We start from the raw sequence: 21,741 nt of genomic DNA on the forward strand, positions 1-21,741 counted from the left end.
AGACTAGTATATATGCTCTATGTAAAGAGACAGAAAGATAAAAGAAGGGATGCAGAAAGGCAAAGTGACAAGGGACAGACGTGGGCATTCGTTCACTTCTTCATTCATCCTTCCACAAGGGTTTTAAAAGCACCTGCTATGTACCAGGATGGCGCTGGGGAGGGAATGTAGACAGTCCCAGAGACAGACTTGATCATTCATTACCAGCAATTTATTTGTATATTTAAGTGCCAGGCATTGTGCCAAGTGCTGAGCCTACAGAAGGAGGGAAGTCAGATAGGGTCCCCAACATCCTCACAGAGTTTACATCTTGTGCATGAGACAGACATTAATCCAAGAAATGCGTACACCACAGTAAGTTACAGTTAGGGCAAAGGAGAAATCCAAAATGCTCCTTCAGGGAGGCTTAGCTCAGTTTAAAAGGAAGGGGTATTTTAGCTAACACAAAAGGATGACAAGAAGCCAACCAGGTGAAGCTGGAGGGAAGTGTCTTAGCCAGAGAACAGCATATGCAAAGGCCCTGGGGCAGAAAGAGCTTCCAGAGAAGGCTAACATGTAGTAGTGAGCCACATGCAGATGGAACAAGATGAGGCTGGAGATGAAGGCAGGGCCAGACTGCCCAGGGACTTGTAGGTCAGGTCAAGAGTTTAGATTTAATTTGAGGGCAGTGGGGAGACATGGAATGGCTTTAAACAGGATCATAACATGAATGGTACAGAAGGGGAGGAAGGAGCTCAGAGATGAGAGTGAGAGGCAGAGACATGCTGAAATACAGCATCAAACACAGGCACTGGCCCTTCAAACTCACTCGTGGGAGGGAGCAGATCATCACACAAATACTGAAGCACAGGCATGGTGTCTGGTGTGCAGGAGAAACACTAGGACTTAGAGATTCATGTTTCACTCATCCATAAATTCAGCCATTCACTCCTTGACATTCTTGAGCATCTGCTAATGTACCAGGCAGTGTATGAGTATCAGGATCCCCACTGGTGCTCTCAAGGAAGAGTCAAAAACCGAACTCCAGGCAGGGCGATCGGTGCTGTAACAGGGACCAGGATGGGCAGCTTGACCAGAGAAGAAGAGACAGAGTGACCAGCTGACAAGAGTGGGTAGTACTTGGGGAAACTTCCTGGAGAACATTAGACCCAGGCTGGGTTTCAAAAGGATGAGTGATGAACGGGGTGAGGAAAACCTTCATTGGAAAAAAACAACTCGAGTCGGCTTGTGGGGGTGGGGATATAAGAACATGATGTATTGGGGACAGGGCTCATCCTTTGGGGATGCAGAAGGTCAGGGTAGGGGTGGGAGATAAGACCAGAGAAGCAGCTAGAAGCCAGAATCTAAGGATGCTAGAGTTCCAGGCTGAGGAGGTTGGACTTTATTCTAAGGGTAGCAGGAGACACGGGAGAGCTTGGAGCAGGTGAAGAGCAGGATCAGACGTGGGTGTCAGAAGGAGACACCTGGGACGTGGGAAAGGGCTAGACAGGAGGCCAGTGCTGTGGGATAGATGGGAGAGGATGGCAGTTGAGCTGGGAAAGGGCTCTGGGGGTAGAGGGACGGGGGGAATGGATTTGAAGGTCACTGAGGACACAAGGGACAGTGCTTAGTGGGTTTCCCTGCATTTGCTCAGCAAAGATTTCCCAAGGCCCCCCATCTGCCAGGTCTTGTGATGGACTAGAAGACTGGAGGGCAGGGGACCAGGGAGGGATTCCATGGGGGCAATGTTGGAAAGAGATGCTGGGCAACAGAGGGAAAGGAATACAAGTAGCGGGACAGAGGGGAACTTAGTGTAGGGCTGATAATGGAGGGAAGGACAGGGAGAGACAAATGTGGTGGGAGACGGGGCAGCGCTGGCTACGGGGTAGTGGGTTCTAGAGTCCAAAGGCCAAACATAAAGCAAGAAAGAGGTGGAGGGTGGGCAGAAGGGAGAGCGGTGGGAAGGAGGGAAGGTGGAGGAACGATGAGGGCAACCGAGACCAAAACTAGGTGAATCACAGGGACAAAAGGAAAGGTCAAAGGCGCAGGAAGGTGATCCAGGAAGGAAAGGAAAACGGACAGGAGAGAGACTGCCACCAAGATACACAAGTCAAAACAGAGAAGTCGGGCTTCCCTGGTGGCGCAGTGGTTGAGAGTCCGCCTGCCGATGCAGGGGACGCGGGTTTGTGCCCCGGTCCGGGAAGATCCCACATGCCGCGAAGCGGCTGGGCCCCGTGAGCCATGGCCGCTGGGCCTGCGTGTCCGGAGCCTGTGCTGCACAGCGGGAGAGGCCACAACAGTGAGAGGCCCGCGTACCGCAAAAAAAACACAAAAAAAACCCCCAGAAAAGTCTCAGAGATGCAAATATATATATACACAGAAATGGAGAGGTAAAGCTGCAGAGAAAAATGCAGAGATGTGCCCAGAAAGAAATGTGGAGACTCAGAAGCACGCACAGGGTATAGGATCCATCTGTTTCTTTTGTTTGTTTGTTTTCAGTATTCAAGAAAATTATCGAGCCCCAACCTGTTCTAGACCAGTCTAGGTGCAAGGAATGTTATAGAACAGATAGCCAAGGCTTTGCTCTCCTGGAACTCACAGGAGAGACAAACAATAAACAATAAGAATTTCAGTTGCAGAGAAGTGTTTTTCAAATGAAGCAGGAAAGAGAGTTCCCTGGTAGCCTAGTGGTTAGGATTCTGGGCTTTCACTGCCATGGCCAGGTTCAATCCCTGGTGGGGGGAACTGAGATCCTGCAAGCCACACAGCACAGGTGGGGATGGGGTGGGGGAATAGCAAAGCAGAATGTGGCAACCTTAGGGGAGGAGGCTCAGGAAGAACCCACTGCAGCAGTAACAGCAGTGGGTTGTGAGAAGTAAAGGCACTCGACAAGCATTCTGGCCAAGCAGAGACAGCACAAAAGCCCTGAGGAGTCGCCGATTTTTGAGGAGGCCCCATGGCGAGCAGATGAACAGGATGAGAAAATTGGGGGTGAGGTCAGAAGCGTGCGCTGGGGGCCTGTCATGTGGGGGCTTGTAGCCCTGGGAAGAAATTGGAATTTTATTCTAGACCCTGTGGGATGGGCATAGGAATGACATGCTCCTGTTTTTATTTATAAAAACAAAACAACATAACAGAACCGCGTCGCTGTGCCGAGAATAGATTTCGGAGTGAAGGTGGAAGTAAGGAGTTAAGAGGCTGTCGTCCTTGGCTAGTTGAGGCCTGGACCAATGTGGAACTGGTGAGGGTGGAGAAAAATGGAAGAACAGGAAATGGGATTTTGGAGGCAAAGCCCGTGGTGGTGGCAAACTGGATGTAACAGAGGAGGGAAAGAAAAAACAGAGAAGAGAAAAACTCTTTTAATTGTGTGAAGTTGGGTGGTGCTATGTGTTGCCTGGAAAGGGGTCACTGGAGGAAGGGATCAGGTGGGAGGGGTCAAGCATCCTCTTTGGGCCATGACAAGTTAGAGAGGCCTGTGAGAAATCCAAGCTGGGGTATCAGGTAGCCAGTTGGATATGTGAGACTGGAGCTTGGGGGAGAGGTCGTGGTTGGAAATACAAGTTTTGGAAATGCCCGCATATAGGAGACAGCATAGTTAAAGCCTCAGGACTGGATGAGGTGACCTAGGAGATGAGTGTGGTTGACAGAACCCGGCCAGAGCCTCAGGGGCATCTGCATGGTAGGGGGCGGGGAGGAAGATGTCGTTAAGGGGGCAAGGAGTGACCACGAAGTAGGCAGAGACCAGTGCTGAGAACCAGAAAAGGATCCGTGGAGCAAAGTAGCCACGGGTTAGATAACATGACCCTGACTCGAGGTCATCGCCGTGCAGCGGTAGGGACTGGAGTTTTGCCTGAGTGAGTGGAAGGAAGAGATTGTGGGAGGGGAGGTGGAGGGAAAGGGAGGCCAAGCCATCCTTTTGGTATGAAAGTGACAAGAACTTTCCCACCAAAGAAAGTTCATACCCTTTCTGTGAAAGGAGAGAAAGGAAGGCTGGCAGACAGGGAGATGGAAGAAAGAAAAAGAACCCCCAAAAGGAGAGAGCCGTTACAGCAGGCAAGACTGAGAAAGATGGGGAGGCCCAGGGCCGGGAGGGGAAGATGGATTCAGGAGGCAGGGCAGAGGTACTGCAGGAAGGTGTCTGATTTCTCAGATTGGAGACGCTGGTGGATGTCACCCAGCCCAACTCCCTTCTCCCGTTGCTGCCAGCACCAGGCACTTTCTCAGATTCCCCTCTGAGTCCTGCCAAGGCCTGGGAATACCCGGTGAGGTGAAGGAGAGAACAGGTTTCACTCATTCATTTAAGAAATCGTCCCTGAGGCCTTGCAGGCACCAGGCCTTGCAATCTCAGAGCTGGGAACTGAGATCTGAAGACAGGCAGTGCAGCCAATCGGAATGCAGGGGAGGTGTGCTCTGAAGGGGGGCCCTTCCCTCGCTTGAGAGGGGATGTCTGTGTGTCACCATCTCCCTTCATCCATCCATCCATTTGCTCATTCATTCATTCATTCATGCAGATCACCTACGCACACTTCCTAAGGCCTCCTGTGTACGCATTTTGGGCTGGGTGGTGCTGAGGACAATGAGATGGGGTTCTCTTGCACCCGAGCCCTGCCAGAGGCTGATGGGAGAGCCAGACGCAGATGTACACAATCACAATCATCCCAAGGCAATGCATGCTCCAACGGAAGCAGCACAGGGCAGCCGGTGGACAGAGAGGGTTAGGATGCACCGGGCCGGCTGGAGCAGTCAACCATGGGCAAAGGAGTTGGTGAAAGGTGGGTCCCCCCTGGGCCATCGCAGAGGGGCTGAGGGAGGGAGTGAAGGGGTAAAGATCAGGCCCTGCTGCCATTCCACACGGCTGTCCCCGTCCCTGTCCCTGGGGGAGCTGAAACTGCATGGAAGGTCCCCCGGGGGTGCCCCGTCTAATAAACTCGATGAAGAGGACTGTGGCTCTGGTTCCCACGCCCCTGACTCCAGCTTCTCCCTGAGGCCTGCCCTTTCTACCTCCTGGGGAGCTGAGGACCCCAGCCCGGGACTCTCTTTCCATCCTTCAAGATGCAAGGGATTTGGGACCCAGTCTTCTCCTGAGACGAGGGGTCCAGGCCCCGAGGCCCTCCTCCCTCAGACCCAGGGGCCCAGGCCCCCAGCCCCTCCTCCCTCAGACCCAGGGGTCCAGGCCTCCAGCCCCCTCCCTCCAGTCTCACGAGTTAAAGTCCCCAGTTTCTTCTCTTTCAGGGACCCAAGACCCCCGGCCCCAGCTTTCTCCTCCCTCATACCCAGGAGTCCTGCCTCCCTGCCCCTCTTCCCCTGGACCGAGCAGTTCGGGTTCCCAGCCAGGCCTGCTCCGGACCAAAACTCCTGGTTCCCCGCCCTGCCCCCTCTCCCACCAGCTGGGAGATGGGACCCTCCGCTCCCGCCCTTGCCCCTTAAGGAAGTAAAAGACCTTTCGGTCTCCAGCGGGTCAGGACCTGGCCCCCAGCCCCTCCTCCCGGGCAGCCGTCCTTCTCCCCGCCCCTCGTTCCCTTAAAATACCCGGGATCCTATGGCAACAGGCGGCGGCAACAGGTGTGGGTGTTATTTACGGGTCGAGCCCGAAATAGCCGGCGATGGTGAAGGGGGTGGGCGGAAGGGGGCGAGGCTGGGAGTGAGCGGAGCTGCCGGGCCGGCGGGCGGAGCGGGCAGTGGCGTGCAGAACCGACGGCTCGGAGGCATCGCGGAGCTGGGGTCGGTGCCGCGCAGAGGCAGGAGAGCGAGAGGGGTCCCTACCCAGGAGACGGGGGTGGGAGGCCTGAGGGAGGCGCCTGGCCTGGAGCTGAGCCTGGAGCCGTCCCGACCCGGCCGGCCCTGGGAGCCCGGGGGAGGGGGAGCCGAGTGATCCCAAAGGGACACCGAGTCCCTTCCGGGTCCCAGTTGTCCTTTGAACCGCGTGAGGGGACTTGGTCCCCATTTCCTGAGCCGCAGTGAGGACCACAGCCCCTTCATCTGAGCCCCAGCAGGGACCCCGCGTCCCCCTCCTGAGCCTTGGGGGTGTCCCCCAGCCCCTTTCTCTCAGCCCCTAGGGCAGACCTTGTCTGGTCTCTTCTCTGAATGTCCAGGGAGACCACCCCCTCCCCTCTTCCTGAATTCCAGCAGGTGCCCAGCTTCCTGTCTCTGAACCCCAGCCAGGACTCTGCTTGTCCCCCCTGTGAAAGTTGGGGGAACCCTTCTGCCTCTCTGAGACTCCGAAGTCATTCTGACCTCCCCTTCTGAACTCCCTGCACCCCAAGTTTTCCTCTTCTGAGCCCCAGGGGGACCCAACTTCTCCTTCCCCAGACTCTGAGCCCCAAAGAAGCCAGGAAGCATCTCCTCTCAAACAGAGAGAGGACCTCAGCTCCCCATCCTGTGTACCCCAAACTTTGAGCCCTAGTGGGAAGCTCGGATTCCCTCCCCCCAAGGAAACACAGCTTCCCTTTGGTGATTCCCTCCAGAGGGGACCCCAGAGCAGCCCCTCAGAGCTTCAGCTGACACTCAGTTCTCCTGCTTCTGGAGCTCTCAGGCCCCCCTCCTGGGTACCCAGGTTCTAGCCGTGAGGCTGGGGGAACCTAGCGTTATCTCTAGTCTCATCTTCTTTGCTGAGCTTCTGTGGGTACCCCAGGCTGTTCTCTGAACCTCAGAGGGTTCCCGGCAGAGGATCTAGGTCCCAGAAGTGACCTCGATTTCCTCATTTGAGCTTCCAGGGAGGATTCAGATCTTCCCATTTCACAGACCAGTGGGAACAGCCCCTCCCCTGCTTCAAGACCCCAGGCGCTCCCCTCCCCACCCCCACCCCTCAGGAGCCGCCGCAGCTCTGCCTCCTCTGCACCTGGGCCCTGTCGCCTGCGAAGAGGACGATGATGTGGTCCAACTTCTTCATGCACGAGGAGGGCCGCCGGCGAGCTCGCGGGGCGCGCCAGGCCGGGATGACCCCTGAGCACGAGGGGAAGATCAAGCTGGCGCTGCTTCTGACCTCCGTGGGTGCCACGCTGGCAGTGCTGGCCGTGGGCACCGAGTTCTGGGTGGAACTCAACACCTACAGGGACAACGGCAGTGCCGTCTGTGATGCTGCCCACCTGGGGCTCTGGAAGATGTGCACCAAGCGACTGTGGCAGGTGGACGTGCCCGCGGGCAGAGACACCTGCGGCCCAGCGGAGCTGCCCGGAGGTGAGAGGCCGCCGCCCCCGCGCAGGGCTTGTATCCCGTGTCTGAGAAACCCGTGCCTGAGCCCCGAGGGGAGAGAGCTTGCACCCTCAGAATGCACCCCTACCCACATCAACCTGTGCTCCGGGGACAGCCTCTGCCCCAGGCACAAACTGTGCAGAGAGGGAGTCTGTACCCCCAAACTAGCCTGCACCCCCAGGCCAGTCTGTACCTCTAGACCAGCCTCTGCCCCCAGAGCAGCCTGTTCCCCCAAACCCGTCTGTGCTCCTAGACCAGCCTGTACCTCCAGACCAGCCGGTGCCCTCAAACTGTCCTATGACCTCCAGAGCTCCTATGCTCCCAGCACAGCGTGTGATCCCAGACATTTCTGTGTCCCCAGACCAGCCTGTACCCCCAGCAAGCCCATGTTCCTAGAGAAACCTTGTGCCTCTGCACACAGCCTGTGCCCCCGGACCCAGCCGATGACTCCGGACACAGCTGGTGCCCTCAGACAGCCTTTGTCTCCCAGAAACGCTCGCGCCCCTGAGACAGCCTGCACCCTTAGAGAAGGACTCTGGGTTCCTGGTGTCAGCTTGCTCTTCCCACACTGGAGACAGCCTGCACCCCCATCCTGTGGGCCCTGGGGAGAAAGACCACCTAGATGCCCACCCCAAAGTGCCATCTATGCTCTTCCCTCCTGCCGATTCCACCACACAGCTCTCACCATACACCTCCCAACATCCCAGGGCAGACCTTGTGCTTCCTGGAAAATCTTCTTCATTTCCTACCCATTTCACCTCAAATTCCCCGACTGGACACTCCAGTCCTTCTCATTTTCTCTTCCAGGCACCCCGACACCCCTCACTTCCCTACAGAGTGGCTGTTTCGCCCCTACCCATGCCAGAGAGCTATCCCGTACCTCTCACTCTCCCAGACAGGCCACGCCATGCCCTAAACTTATACCAGAGAGACATCCTATACCCCTAGGGAACGGGAATGGGATCTCACTCCGCCTCTACTGACCCCAGGAAACTATCTGACACCCCTCAGAGCCCATTTAGGATGTTGCATGCTTGATCACCTGTATGGCATCTGCAACACTCTTTCCTCTCCAAAGGATGTCCTATAATCTCAGTACCCCTCAAAGAAGCTCTCCTATCCCTCTGGGCTCCAGATGGGATTTCCCTCCTCCTTCACTTTTCCAGATGTGATCTCTTACATCCCTAGGGTCCAAATAAGGATGTTCCAAGCCCTTGATAGCAAAGTGGGATGCCAAGCACCCTTGTTATCTGAGGTACCACCCACTCAGCTTGCAGACCGGCTAATTCTTACCCCTCAGAGCCTCAAGCAGGAAGTTCCCAAATTTTTGAGAAATGGGATGGTCTGGCAATAAGAAATATTAGATGCTAATGTAGTGCCCGGCTCTGTTCTAAGTATTTCACTTGCATGAACTCGTCAATCCTCATAGCAACCCTATGAGTAGTTATTATCATCCCCAAAATTAGGAGCAAGAAATATAAATGTCAGAGTCTATGCACCCAGTCTAGTCATATGGGGTTTGAACCCTGGTCATCTCCGTTCTTTCTTTTTTTTTCTTTTTTAATTTTAAAAAATTTAAAAAAGTGTATTGGAGTATAGTTGATTTACAATGTTGTGTTAGTTTCAGGTGTACAGCAAAGTGATTCAGTTGTACATACACATATATCCACTCTTTTTTTAGATTCTTTTCCCATATAGGCCATTACAGAGTATTGAGTAGAGTTCCCTGTGCTGTACAGTAGGTTCTTATTAGTTATTTATCTTATATATAGTAGTGTGTATATCCCAGTTTATCCCTACCCCCCTTATCCCCTGGTTACCATAAGTTTGTTTTCTACATCTGTGACTCTACTTGTGTTTTGTAAATAAGTTCATTTGTACCCTTTTTTTAGATTCCACATATAAGCTATATCATATGATATTTGTCTTTCTGTGTTTGACTTATTTCACTCAGTATGACAGTCTCTAGGTCCATCCATGTTGCTGCAAATAGCATTATTTTGTTCTTTTTTATGGCTGAGTAATATTCCATTGTATATATGTACCACATCTTCTTTATCCATTCCTCTGTTGACAGACATTTAGGTTGCTTCCACGTCCTGACGATTGTAAACAGTGCTGCAACAAACATTGGGGTGCATGTATCTTTTTGAATTATGGTCTTCTCTGGATATATGCCCAGGAGTGGGATTACTGGGTCATGTGGGGGCTCTATTTTTAGTTTTCTAAGGAACCTCCATACTGTTCTCCGTAGTGGCTGTACCAATTCACGTTCCCACCAACAGTGTAGGAGGGTTGCTGGTCATCTCTGTTCTTAACAGCGACACTATATTGCATCTCGCTAGTCCATAAATATGTCCCAAAGGTCCTCACTGCACTGGGGGTGCTGTCCCGCCCCACCTAACTGCATAATATGGGGTCCCTCACATCCCTTGATGTCTCCCTAATGGTCAGAAAGAGCTTCAGTCTCCTTAAAGGACCATCACCATCATCCCACAATCCTGACCCTTCAGAGGACATCTCACAAATTTCAAGATTTTAGAAATATCCCACACATCCCATGGCCCATCAAAGGACATCCCAAAGTGGGGTGACCCATATCCTACTCTTTTCCAAATGGGATATGCCATATCCTCTGGGGTCAGAGACAAGATGCCCTAAATCATTAGTAGCCAAAATGGGATGCCAGACACCCCATACTCTCTCAGAAAGATGTACCACACCTTCTTATTCTCTAGTTGAGACTTCCCATTTCCCTTGTAGAGGAAGACCGCTTTCCCCCCACCGACTTGTGGCAGATAGCATCCTCACCGTTTGTTCTGCTGCACGAAGCATCCTTTACTTTTTGCTGCTGCAGGGTCAGGATTCACATTTCCCACAGCTCCTGCCAGGACAACTCATGCCCTTTTCTTTCCTTGAGAGTACCAGGTGGAGTGTCCCACACCACCTCACCTGACTCTGGGGTTTATCTCTTGTCCCTCAGCAGCCCCCTTCAGTTCGGAAAGTTCCTTTCCACTTCCCCAGACCACCTGACCTGTCTCCTATTTCTTATACCCCTCTTATTCTCGACCTCTCTCCTCCCTTTCCCTCTGTTCTCTCCTCAGTTTCCCCATCTGTGGAATGAGAAAGTTGGAGTAGGTGAATTCTGTGGAAGTTCTGGCCTTAAAATGCAATTTAGAAAACGCCTTTTTTTTTTTTTAGCGTGGGGTTTCTTGAACTTCAAGTACACAAATTTGGATGAATCATACTTTTCAGTTTATGCCACAAAATCATTACCAGACTTTGCCAGCTCCTTCTTGTGCTTTATTTTACTTCTTATTCTTTTTTCCCATTCTTTCCTAACTCATCTCTTTAATGCATTTGATATGCATCCATGGATATGTATTTTAACTTAGAAAAATAGTGTTTTTATATATGTATGTATTTTAATTTCCATAAATGACATCGTGCTGTAGGTTTTTTCCTACTTTTGATTTTTTTGCTCAATGCTGTTTCTCAAATCTCTCCGTGCTGCTTTCTGTTAGTCTAGTTTGTGGCTACTGTGTGCTGCAGAGACTTGCCCAGGAAGCATCCATCACATTTACTTGTCTATTCCAATAGAGAGGGGCACCTAGGTTGATTCCAACTCCCTGTTTATCTATTTATTTATTTTTGGCTGTGCCGTGTGGCATTCGGGATCTTAGTTCCCGGACCAGGGATCGAACCTGTGCCCCCTGCAGTGGAAGCGCAGAGTCCTAACCACTGGACCACCAGGGAAGTCCCCCCAACTCCTTAGATTATTATAAATAGTGTTGCAATGAACATTATGCAACCCATATATGTTTCTGCACGTGGTTTTTTTCTGAACGTATATCTAGAAGTGAAACTGTTGGGTTATAGGCATAAACATACTTCACTTCATAAAGTATGTCAGAGTGCTTTCCAAAAAGTACCCATTTACACGCCCAGCTGTTTCCTCTTATCTTTCCAATGCTTGATATTATCCTTTTAATATTTGCCAATCTAACTGATCTAAAGTGCCATCTCCCTGCTGATTTAAGTTGCATTTCTGTGATCCCTGATGAGGTGGAGCATCTCTTCACGTACTTATGAGTAATCCACGCCTCCTCTTCTATGAATTGACTATTCATATCCTTTGCCCATTTTTCAATTGGGTTATCTCTCTTTTCTTGCTGATCTGCAAGAGTTCTTTGGGTAGTCTGGACATGAATCCTTTCTGAGATAAGAATCTCTTCTGAGTCTGTTAGCCTTCTGCCTGGATCTTGGGGTGCTTTGTTAAATAAAGTGATTATCCATTTCTAATCTCACTGGACCCTACACAAACTCATATGACAGAGCCAGGAAAGAGACTGTTAACTCACTTTATACAGGAAGAATTGGAAGCTCAGAGAGGTCAATAGCCCACTCAAGGCCGCAGATCTGGACCTCAAAGCTCTGGATTGGAATCCCAGCTCCTGTGATAGCAGGTGGTTTTACTTCTCTGAGCATGATTTCTCTCTGTCTATCAGGGATGCTAATTTCATATTTCTAGGTTATTGTGAGCTATGTTAAATGTCCAGCCCTGAGCTTACACTAGGGGCCTCCATGTCATTACCTCTCTTTTTCTCTCTCCTGCTGCCACAGAAGCAAACTGCACTTATTTTAAATTCTTCACCACGGGAGAGGATGCTCACATCTTCCAGAGAACCACAAAGAAAGGTAAGAACTTTTCGCCCGGTGGAGGGGATATGCTGACCACACTAAAGGATTTCTTTTCTTTCTTTTTCTTTTTTGTAACTTGAAGTATAGTTATTTCCAATATTGTGTTAGTTTCAGGTATACAGCAAAGTGATTCAGTTATTTTTTTCAGATTATATTCCATTATAGTTTATTAAAAGGTATTGATTATAATTCCCTGTGCTCTACAGTAAGTCCTTGTTGCTTATCTATTTTATGTATAGTAGTTCGTATCCATGAATCCCAGAGGGGTTCTTGATAGCACCGTCCTCTTCTCTGCTTTGCCGCAGGATGGGCACAAGCTCCTAAATCCTGGGGAGGTCTCCTCTTTGGAGAGAGGTGGTTCTCCAGAGCCCTGTGTCCGGCATTCCTGCCTCAGCTCTGCTTCATGCCGTGTTACTTTGGGCAAGTCCCAGCCCCTCTCTGTGGATAGTACGTTGACATCTCACAAGTGTGCATCTCCCACATGCTAAACGCAGCGCTGGGGGTTTCATTTATAAGAGTTCCAGTCCTTGCCGTGACCCTGCAGGGCAGGGGCTTTATCTTAATCTTCCAGATGAGAAAACACGAGTCCATAAATGGTTTAATTTTCTTTCCCCAGGAAGTGACAGAGGCAGAGGCAGGTTTCGAACCCAAATCATTCCAACTCTAAAGTAGTGCTCTTCAATAAAATATTCCATGAGAATGGGAATGTTCTGTATCTGCACTGACCGATATGGTAGCCACTGGCCACGTGTGGCCGGTGCACCTAAGACACTGAGTTTTAAATTTTGTTCAATTTAAATCCATTTAAAATGAAAAGACCCTCCGTGGCTAGTGTCTACCATACTGGACAATAAAACTTTTAAGACTTTACCCTTTCTACTCTAACCACAGTCTCTCCATCACCCCAGTATGTCAGTATCCCCACCAGTAAAGGAATTGCGGTCAGTATGTCAATATCCCCACTAGTAAAAGAATTGTGGTATGTCATGAACCTTATCTGGTCTTTGTAAGGATTTAATGAAACGATGCAGCTAAAACATGCAGTGTGGTGCCTGGCACATAGTAGGTCCTCCATAAACAGTGGAGGACTCGTTATGGAGGACCTACTTACCCTCTCCACACCTTTCTTTCTTATCTTGGTGCTAAGTGAGCTTGGGCAGGTCGCTGTGCTCCCCTAGGATAGCAAAATAATCACAGGGCACACATATGGAACAAGTGCTGTGTGCCAGGTGGTGCACTGGGTGCATTACATATGTGATTTCTAATCCTCACAGCAGTCACGTAGAGAGTTTGATCTTGATTTTCCAGAGGAGGAAACTGAGGTTCAGAGAGGTTCAGTGACTTTACCAGAATCTTCCAGCTAGAAAGTAGCTGGGGAGAGTTCTGACTTGGGTCATTCCGCTGTAATGTACCACCTTCTCTGTTGTCTCCCACACTGCCTCAGTTTCCTCACCGGTAAACAAATGGTGACCAGATCATAAGTAGTACTTGGTGGTTCCCATCCCCTTCTAATCCTGGCTGTGTCCTTTCTTTGCTCTGTGACCTTAAGCAATTAACTGACCCTTTCTGAGTCTTAGTTCTTCCTTCAACAGTATAAATAAGACATTGAACTGGATGATCTTCTACTTGAAACTTCTTCTCTAGTCCTGGATCTTCTGGGTCCCTATATGGGAATTCTCTCTACTTCCTACATCCTGTATTCTCTACTTCCCCTTCCCCTCCTCACAGAGGTAAATCTGGCGGCTGCGGTGATAGCAGTGCTAGGCCTGGCAGTCCTGGCCCTGGGGTGCCTCTGTGTCATCATGGTGCTCAGCAAAGGTGCAGAGTTCCTGCTCCGGGTTGGAGCCATCTGCTTTGGCCTCTCAGGTGAGGGTTGAGAGCCTGCAGACAGAGGACATTGCATGCTGGGAGGTCGGGTCTCCAAACACCATTGCATGTTGGGAGGTCAGGTCTCCAAGCACTGTTGCATGCTGGGAAGTTGGGTTTCCAAGCACTGTTGCATGCTGGGAGGTCGAGGGAAGTCTCCAAGCCCCGTTGTAGGCTGAGAGGTTGGGTCTCCAAGCACTGTTGTTCGCTGGGAATTGGCGGAAGCTCAAAGGCTATAGAAGTCTCAAAGATGGGAGAGTTCTAAGTTCTGTTGCTGACTGGGAACTGGGGAGTCTCCAAAGACTTCTTTAGATTGGACTCTAGGGTCCCCAAGCGCTGTTGCAAGCTGGACGTTGAGGGAGGTCTCTAAGTACCATTGCATGCTGGGAAGCACAAGGCCTATAGTAGGCTCAAATAGGAGGATGGTCCAAGCGCTCTTGTTGGCTGGGAATTGAAGGTTCTCCAAACACGCTTTTAGATTTGGGCCTGGAGTCTGCAAGAACTGTTGCATTTTTGGAGTTGGGGGTCCAAAAAAATTCTGCATCTTGTGAAATGTAGCCCTCATTGGATCAAATGTTTTCTAAGGTGGACAGATAAGTCATTAACTATGTAAGCTTCATGTATTTATCTTTCGTGTATCTACTGAGCACCTACTGTGTTCCAGGCACTGAGCCAAGGGCTGGAGATATAAGATTAATAAGACAGACACTGTGTCTGCCCTCATAGAGCCTAGATTCTGACAGAGATCAACAGTAACCAACAATTACACATATAATAATCCAACTATAATTGTGATGAGAGTTATGATAAAGCATATAAGGGGTACACACTGGGGTTGGGGGGCTTGTCAGAGAAAGTTCCTGAGAAAGTGATATTTAAGCTGATATCGAAGGAGGAACAGAAATTATCCAGTCAGAATGTGGAGTTGGCAGTAGTGGTGGCAATGTTGGTGATGTTTGTGGTGGTGGTGATGGTGGTGATGCCCTTGATATGGTAATAGTGGTGATGGAATAGCATATATGTAGTCTGTAAAAGACTTGGCAAGTTTTTTTTTTTTTTTTTTTTTTTGCGGTACGTGGGCCTCTCACTGTTGTGGCCTCTCCCGTTGCGGAGCACAGGCTCCGGACGCCAGGCTCAGCGGCCATGGCTCACGGGCCCAGCCGCTCCACAGCATGTGGGATCTTCCCGAACCGGGGCACGAACCCGTGTCCCCTGCATCGGCAGGCGGACTCTCAACCACTGCGCCACCAGGGAAGCCCAAGACTTGGCAAGTTTAAAAGAAGGTGAACGAACAGCATGAAGATCAGAGCATAGAGCAGGGCAAAGTTTGCGCAAATGTACGTGGTAACCTTAGTTAACAAATGAAGTAGAGGCTTGGTGCAAGATGAGTCAAGGGAGGTCCCTGGCGGTCCAATGGTTAGGACTCTGTGCTTTCACTGCAGAGGGCATGGGTTCAATGCAGAGGGCATGGGTTCAATCCCTGGCTGGGGAACTAAGATCCTACAAGCTCCGCGCGGCCAAAACAAAACCAAAAATAAAGGAGACAGGGAGATACGAATGTTCAAGGGCACGCTCGAATCGAAATTATTAGTAATCACATTCTTGTTATTGTTTTGTGCCTTAGAGAGCTTCCTAAATAAAGGGGAAAATTCAGTCATTCCCTGTCTTTCATTTATTCATTAGAAAGGTGTCCGCCCTTCGTGAGATTATCATCTGGTTAAGGACAGAGAAATGAAACAGATCATCCCACAATTACAAACTGCAGTAAGTGCTATGAAGTAAAAGTAGAGTTCTGTGAGAATGCATAATGAGGGCACTTCATTTAAAGCAGAGTTAGAGAAAGCCTCTCTGAGGAGATGACACTTAAAACATCAGAGTATGGGTAACCAGGCTAGAAAGAGTTCGATGAATTTCGAGTCCTGAAAGAAAGCCAGTGAGGCTGGAGCATGGAGAGTAAGGAGGATACTGGTTTAAAAGACAAACCAGGGGCTTCCCTGGTGGCGCAGTGGTTGAGAGTCCACTTGCCGATGCAGGGGACACGGGTTCGTGCCCCGGTCCGGGAAGATCCCACATGCCGCGGAGAGGCTGGGCCCGTGAGCCATGGCCGCTGAGCCTGCGCGTCCGGAGCCTGTGCTCTGCAACGGGAGAGGCCGCAACAGGGAGAGGCCCGTGTACCGCCAAAAAAAAAAAGACAAACCAGGAAATCAACAGGGAATCAAAAGATCTGGGTTGGAGTCCCAAATTCCAACCCAGGGAGGAGATAGAAATTAGGCAAATAAATAATACTCATATAAATTAATATGTTAACAATTACCAATTGTGGTAAATGCTATAAATGAAAAGTAAAGAGTCTAATGAAAATGTATTACAGGGAGACCCAACAGAGACTTGACTGGTGGTGGTCAGGGAAGCCTTCTCAGAAGAAGTGTAATTCAAGTAAGGAATTCTGTAGAGAATGAGGATGTGTAAGGTGGGCTCAGGGAGGGTAAGCAGTCAGTTATTCCAAGCAGCACAAAGGTCCCCAGGCTTGAATAAATTTGGTGCATTTAAAGTCCTGAATGGGACTTCCCTGGCGCTCCAGTGGTTAGGCCGCCGTGCTTTCACTGCAGGAGGCTCGGGTTCAATCCCTGGTCCGGGGGACTGAGATCCCACATGCCACGTGGTACAGCCAAAAAATAAAAATAAAATAAAACAAAAATAAAGTCCTGAAAGAAGTCGTACTCCACACTGCTGTAGGATGGGAAGGGCACCTTGAGAGGAGGCTGAAGAAACAGGCAGGGGCCAGGTCACGTGGGCCCTTCTAGGTCATTCGAGGGAAGTCAGGTTCGATCAGGGAGAAGGTAAAGTGACGTGCCTAAGAGAAGAGTCTTGGAGTAGACCTGTCTGGGCTCGAACCCACATGGCTCTTTTCTAGGCTTCAATTTTCCCATCTGTAAAGTGGGGCTAATAATAATACCTATTCATAAGGTCTAGTGGAAGAGGTGAGGTGTGGGAGCATTTGGTTAGATTCTTGTTGCAAAGCTAGTGTGTCAAGGCCAGAGCTCCACAAACTACAGCCCATGGTCAAATCCTACCTGCCTCTTGTTTTGGAGTTAGTGACTTTTTTTTTTTTTTTTTGCGATACGCGGGCCTCTCACTGCTGTGGCCTCTCCCGTTGCGGAGCACAGGCTCCGGACGCGCAGGCTCGGTGGCCATGGCTCACGGGCCCAGCCGCTCCGCGGCACGTGGGATCTTCCCGGACCGGGGCACGAACCCGCGTCCCCTGCATCGGCAGGCGGACTCTCAACCACTGCGCCCCCAGGGAAGCCCTGGAATTAGTGACATTTTAAAACCATAAATCATAGTGTGGTTCCTACCTAGATCAAAAGCCACGGATGAGTTTCTACCACTAGAATAACGTGGCTGCGAGGTCTCATGTGGTGTGGCTCCTGGCCACGTCAGACTTCACCCCTTACCATTTGTTATGTCTGTTCTGTCCATATTAACCTCCTTGCTGTTCTCAGACCCTCCAAGTTCACTCCCTCCACAGAGCACTGTGCACTGTTGTCCCCTCAGCCTGGAATGCTCTTCCGCCAGCTCTTCCCAGGTCTCATGTCTGCGGATCATTGGAGTCGCTGATCATATGTCACCTCCTCAGAGAGACCATTGTTGGCTACCTTGTCTAAAGTAGACCTCTTCCCTGCTGTGTCCCTACCTTCGTAGAATTGATCACTGCCTGAACTTATGCATTTATGTATGCCTTTGTTTGCTAGGGCTGCCATAACAAAGTACCACAGACTGGGTGCCTTACACACCAGAAATGTATTTTCTCACAGTTCTGGAGGCTGGAAGTCCGAGATCAACATGTCAGCAGGTTCGGTTCCTTCTGAGGCCAATCTCCTTGGCATGTAGATGGCTGTCTTCTCCCAGTGTCCTCACATGGTCCTTCCCCATGCTTGTCTGTGTCCCAATCTCCTCTTCTTATAAGGGCACCAGACATACTGGATAATGACCTCATTGTAAGTGAATTACCTCTTAAAAGACCCTAACTCCGAATATAGTCATATTCCAAGGCACTGGGGAGCAGGACCCCAGTGTGTGAACTTTGGGGGGTATGCAGCTCAACCCACATCAATACATTTACCTGATTTTTGTCCATCTCCCCTTTTGGGGTGAACTTCCAGGAGGACAGCCCCTTCGTTAGTTTCTTTTTTTTTTTCCCGGGCCGCGCTGTGTGACATGCAGGATCTTAGTTCCCCGATCAGGGATCGAACCCGTGCCCCCTGCATTGGGAGCACGGAGTCTTAACCACTGGACCGCCAGGGAAGTCCCTAGTTTTGTTCTTGTATTTTATATGTAATTTATAATGAGAGTTCAGTTAAGATCTATCGACTGAATGAGAGAATGCATGAAGTAGCAGTGGAATGAAGGAGACTGGATGGTGTCTCTCCCTCGTCCAGATGCTTTTCCACCTCCAGTGCCCTGATGCCGACCTGCCTGAGGTCAAGAAGGGATCACAAAGGGACCATTGAGCCATGTTATGCAGACTCCAGGCTGTATTCTCCAGGCCCCTGACGTAAAACCATGGGGGAAGGCTTCCACGGTGGCACAGTGGTTAAGAATCCGCCTGCCAATGCAGGGGACACAGGTTCAATCCCTGGTCCGGGAAAATCCCACATGCCTCAGAGCAACTAAGCCTGTGCGCCACAACTACTGAAGCCCGCACGCCTAGAGCCCGTGCTCCGCAATGAGAAGCCACCACAATGAGAAGCCCGCGCACTGCAACGAAGAGTACCCCTCCTCGCCGCAACTAGAGAAAGCCCGCACGCAACAACGAAGACCCAACGCAGCCAAAAATAAAAAATAAATAAAATAAAATAAATTAATTTTTTTAAAAAAGTTAAAAAACAAAACCATGGGGGAACTGGGAGTGTAGGGAGGAAGGTCAGAGATCAAGGTTGAAGTCAGACTCTGGAGTCTGAGAGGGGAGGCAGTCAGGATGCATGAGCCATGTGTGACCATTGGAGGGTCCTATGTGGTCTTACTCCGCCCACCTCTGTACTTCCACTGCCCACCACCCTCCCCTCCCCCATCCTCTTTGCTCCGCTGCCCTGACTTTTCTTTTTTTCCCTCTAACACACTCTACTCCGCCCTACTGCAAAGCCTTTGCACCAGCCATTCCTACTGCCCAGAATAGCCATTGCTGTTTTGTGCATGGCTGGCTTCTTTTCGTCCATTTGGGTCTCAGCTCCAATGGCTTTTCTTATGACACCATGTAAAGTCCCAGCCCCACCCCTGGATGTCATGGCCCTTCCCATCACTCTGTTTTTATCTTCTTCCTAGCGTGCATCACTGTCTGAAATTATCCTGTCTTCTCATGTGTTTACTTTGGCAGTTACAACCTGGTCGCCCGCAGGCCAGCGACGGCCCATAAATGTGCTTTGTTTGGCAGGCAGTGTCTAAAGAGATCTCTGAGCCGATATTTAAAGATTGGGTGAATTCCCGTAAAAATCATAGTCATTTAAAAAATTGCTAGCTGTTCTTGAAAAATCAGAAGATCTGGTCTACTAAGTTGCCGTTTCTGATGGGCTGCAGTTGGCTGAAGCCGGGTTTGGGCTACGCTTTGTCATTGTCCCCACCGCACCTGCCTGCTCACTTGTTTGTACTTTCTCACTGTCTCCTGGAGTCATATGAGCTTTGCAAGCCTTGGTTTATTTGTTTACCATTTGTCTCCTCCAAGTAGAACATAGGTCTGTCAGGTTAGGGTTCTTTGGTCTGTCTTGTTCCTTTTTTTTCTTTAATCAAATTGCATTACTTGACTGATTTTCTTTTCATTTTGTAATCCACCATCACTCTTTTTTCTTTTCAACTTTACTGGGATATGATTGACAAGTATAAATTGTGTGTGTATATATATATATATATGTATACACAATTGTATATAAGGTATACAATTTGCAGGATCTCAGTTCCCTGACCAGGGATTGAACCTGGGCCATGGCAGTGAAAGTGCTGAGTCCGAATCACTAGACCGCTAGGGAAGTCCCCTACAACTTGATGTTTTGATATATTTTGATATACATCATGAGGTGATCAACACAATCAAACAAGTTAACACATTCATCACCTCACATAGTAACTTGTTTTTTGCAGTGAGAACATTTAAGATCTACTCTCTTAGCAAATTTTATGTATACTGTATTATTAACTATAGTCACCATGCTGTACATTAGATCTCCAGAATTTATTCCTCTTCAAACTGGAAGTTTGTGCCCTTTGACCAGCATCTCCCCATTTTCCCCTCCGCTCAGTCCCTGGCAGCCACCATTCTCCTCTCTGCTTCTATGGTTTCAACTTAGATTCCATCATCCCTCTTTACTGAAGTCTCAATGGAGTCTTAATTTGACTTTTGTGATTCTTGATTCCTTGGTTTGCTTTGTTCTTTTTTTAAGTGGTGAAAGACACATTAACATAAAACTTACCATTTGAACCATTTGTAAGTGTCCACTTCTGTGGCGTTAAGTCCACTCACGCAGTTGTGCAGCCATCACCACCATCCATCTCCAGAACTTTTGCATCTTCACCAATTAAAACTCCACCCCCATTAAACACCAACTCCCCATTCCTCCTCCCCACCCCTGCACCCACCTTCTACTTTCTGTCTCTATGAATTTGTGTCTCGTTCTTTCTTTCTCTCCAGCGTCTGAAATTGTGCCTGCTATAGAGTAGGTGCTTAATAAGCAGTTGTTGAGGGGGTGCTAGTGAAACTGCAGAAATGCATCTCGGGGGTCTCCAAGGAGCTCCGGTTCTTTATGTCTCAGCACAGAAAGAATTCAGCGAGAGGCCAAGTGATAGATAAGAAGTGATTTATTAGAATAAGATGCTTGTGCACCTTACAAGCAGGTGAGCTAGAGGGTGCCACGCCGAGAACTTAGTGGGCTACAGTTGTATAATCAAAGGAAAGTGGGGAGGGGGAGAAGACCACCTTCTTCCTCATTCTTGAGTAGACGTCAAGCTTCCATCATCAGCTCCTCCTCCAAGTCAGGCGGGAGAGTTTTCTTGTCCCAACGAGGTCAAACTGGGACTGTCATGGCCCAATGGAAGTGAGCAGAAAGGCGGTAACATATACTAAAATATGATGAATCATCTCGGCTTTCAGCATAATGTCAACTTTTCCTTATATTTTTGTTTTTAATGTGCGCCAGAGGAGTGTTACCTTAGGAATCATTAACTTCCTGAGCTCTCTGGGCAGGATGTGGGTCTTATTCCACCATTGTTTCATTGTCTGGGGGCATGTCTCAGGCTTCTGTTGCATGGTTGTGTTGCTAAGCGAACCTGCTTTCTTGAGTGATCATTAACTTACAGGGGTCTCCCATGCTTTTTTTTCTTTACTTACAGTCCCCTAGTGGGATTACCTATGTAATCACCTACTTTGTCCCTTTACTCTGTTCCTATCACTAGGGGGTCCCCCAGGTTTCTTGTCTGAGTAAGCATGTGATGGGGTATATTGGGGGAGAGGCTCAGACCTCCGTTGGGGACCCCAGGGGCCTGAGGGCCACATCTGTTCTCCTCTCCCCACAGGCCTGCTGCTTCTGGTCAGCCTGGAGGTGTTCCGCCATTCCGTGCAAGCCTTGCTGCAGAGAGTTAGCCCTGAGCCTCCCCCGTCCCCGGCCCTGACCTATGAATACTCCTGGTCTCTGGGCTGTGGCTTGGGGGCCGGCCTGGTCCTGATCCTGGGGAGTGGCTTCTTTCTCCTGCTCACCCTGCCTCCCTGGCCCTGGGGCTCCCTCTGTCCCAAGTGGGGGCACAGGGCCACCTAGGGCCACTGTTGCGCTTTCTCTAAGCAACTCCCAAACCCTTCTCCTTTCTCCATTGTGCCCCTCAGAATCTTTTGCCGCATGTCCTAGAGAAACTGTGTTCTCCCTGCTCTGGGGGCCCATGCTGTTTGCACAGAACTGCCCCTCACGCTCTCATCTTTTTTCTCTGTAAATATGTTTTTCTCGGGGGCTGAATTTGGGTTGCTTA

At 49.9% G+C, this 21,741-nt stretch overlaps 1 protein-coding gene across 3 annotated transcripts; it reads left to right on the plus strand.

Annotated features, from left to right (window-relative positions):
* Window positions 1-6,845: 6,845 nt before the first annotated feature.
* Window positions 6,846-21,536, plus strand: CACNG6 (calcium voltage-gated channel auxiliary subunit gamma 6; the record flags this gene model as incomplete). Of its 3 annotated transcripts, XM_081216567.1 has the most annotated exons (4): window positions 6,846-7,155; window positions 11,794-11,868; window positions 13,600-13,737; window positions 21,298-21,536. In XM_081216567.1, the coding sequence occupies 4 exons, from the start codon at window positions 6,846-6,848 to the stop codon at window positions 21,534-21,536; spliced, it is 762 nt and encodes a 253-aa protein (XP_081072693.1). The 3 variants fall into 3 exon arrangements, with proteins under 3 accessions (XP_081072693.1, XP_081072694.1, XP_081072695.1); XM_081216568.1 differs by lacking the exon at window positions 13,600-13,737; XM_081216569.1 differs by lacking the exons at window positions 11,794-11,868; window positions 13,600-13,737.
* Between the last annotated feature and the right edge of the window lie 205 nt (window positions 21,537-21,741).

The sequence above is a fragment of the Mesoplodon bidens genome (assembly GCF_964165515.1).
Source record: "Mesoplodon bidens genome assembly, chromosome: 18".
Taxonomy (NCBI): Eukaryota; Metazoa; Chordata; class Mammalia; order Artiodactyla; family Ziphiidae; genus Mesoplodon; species Mesoplodon bidens.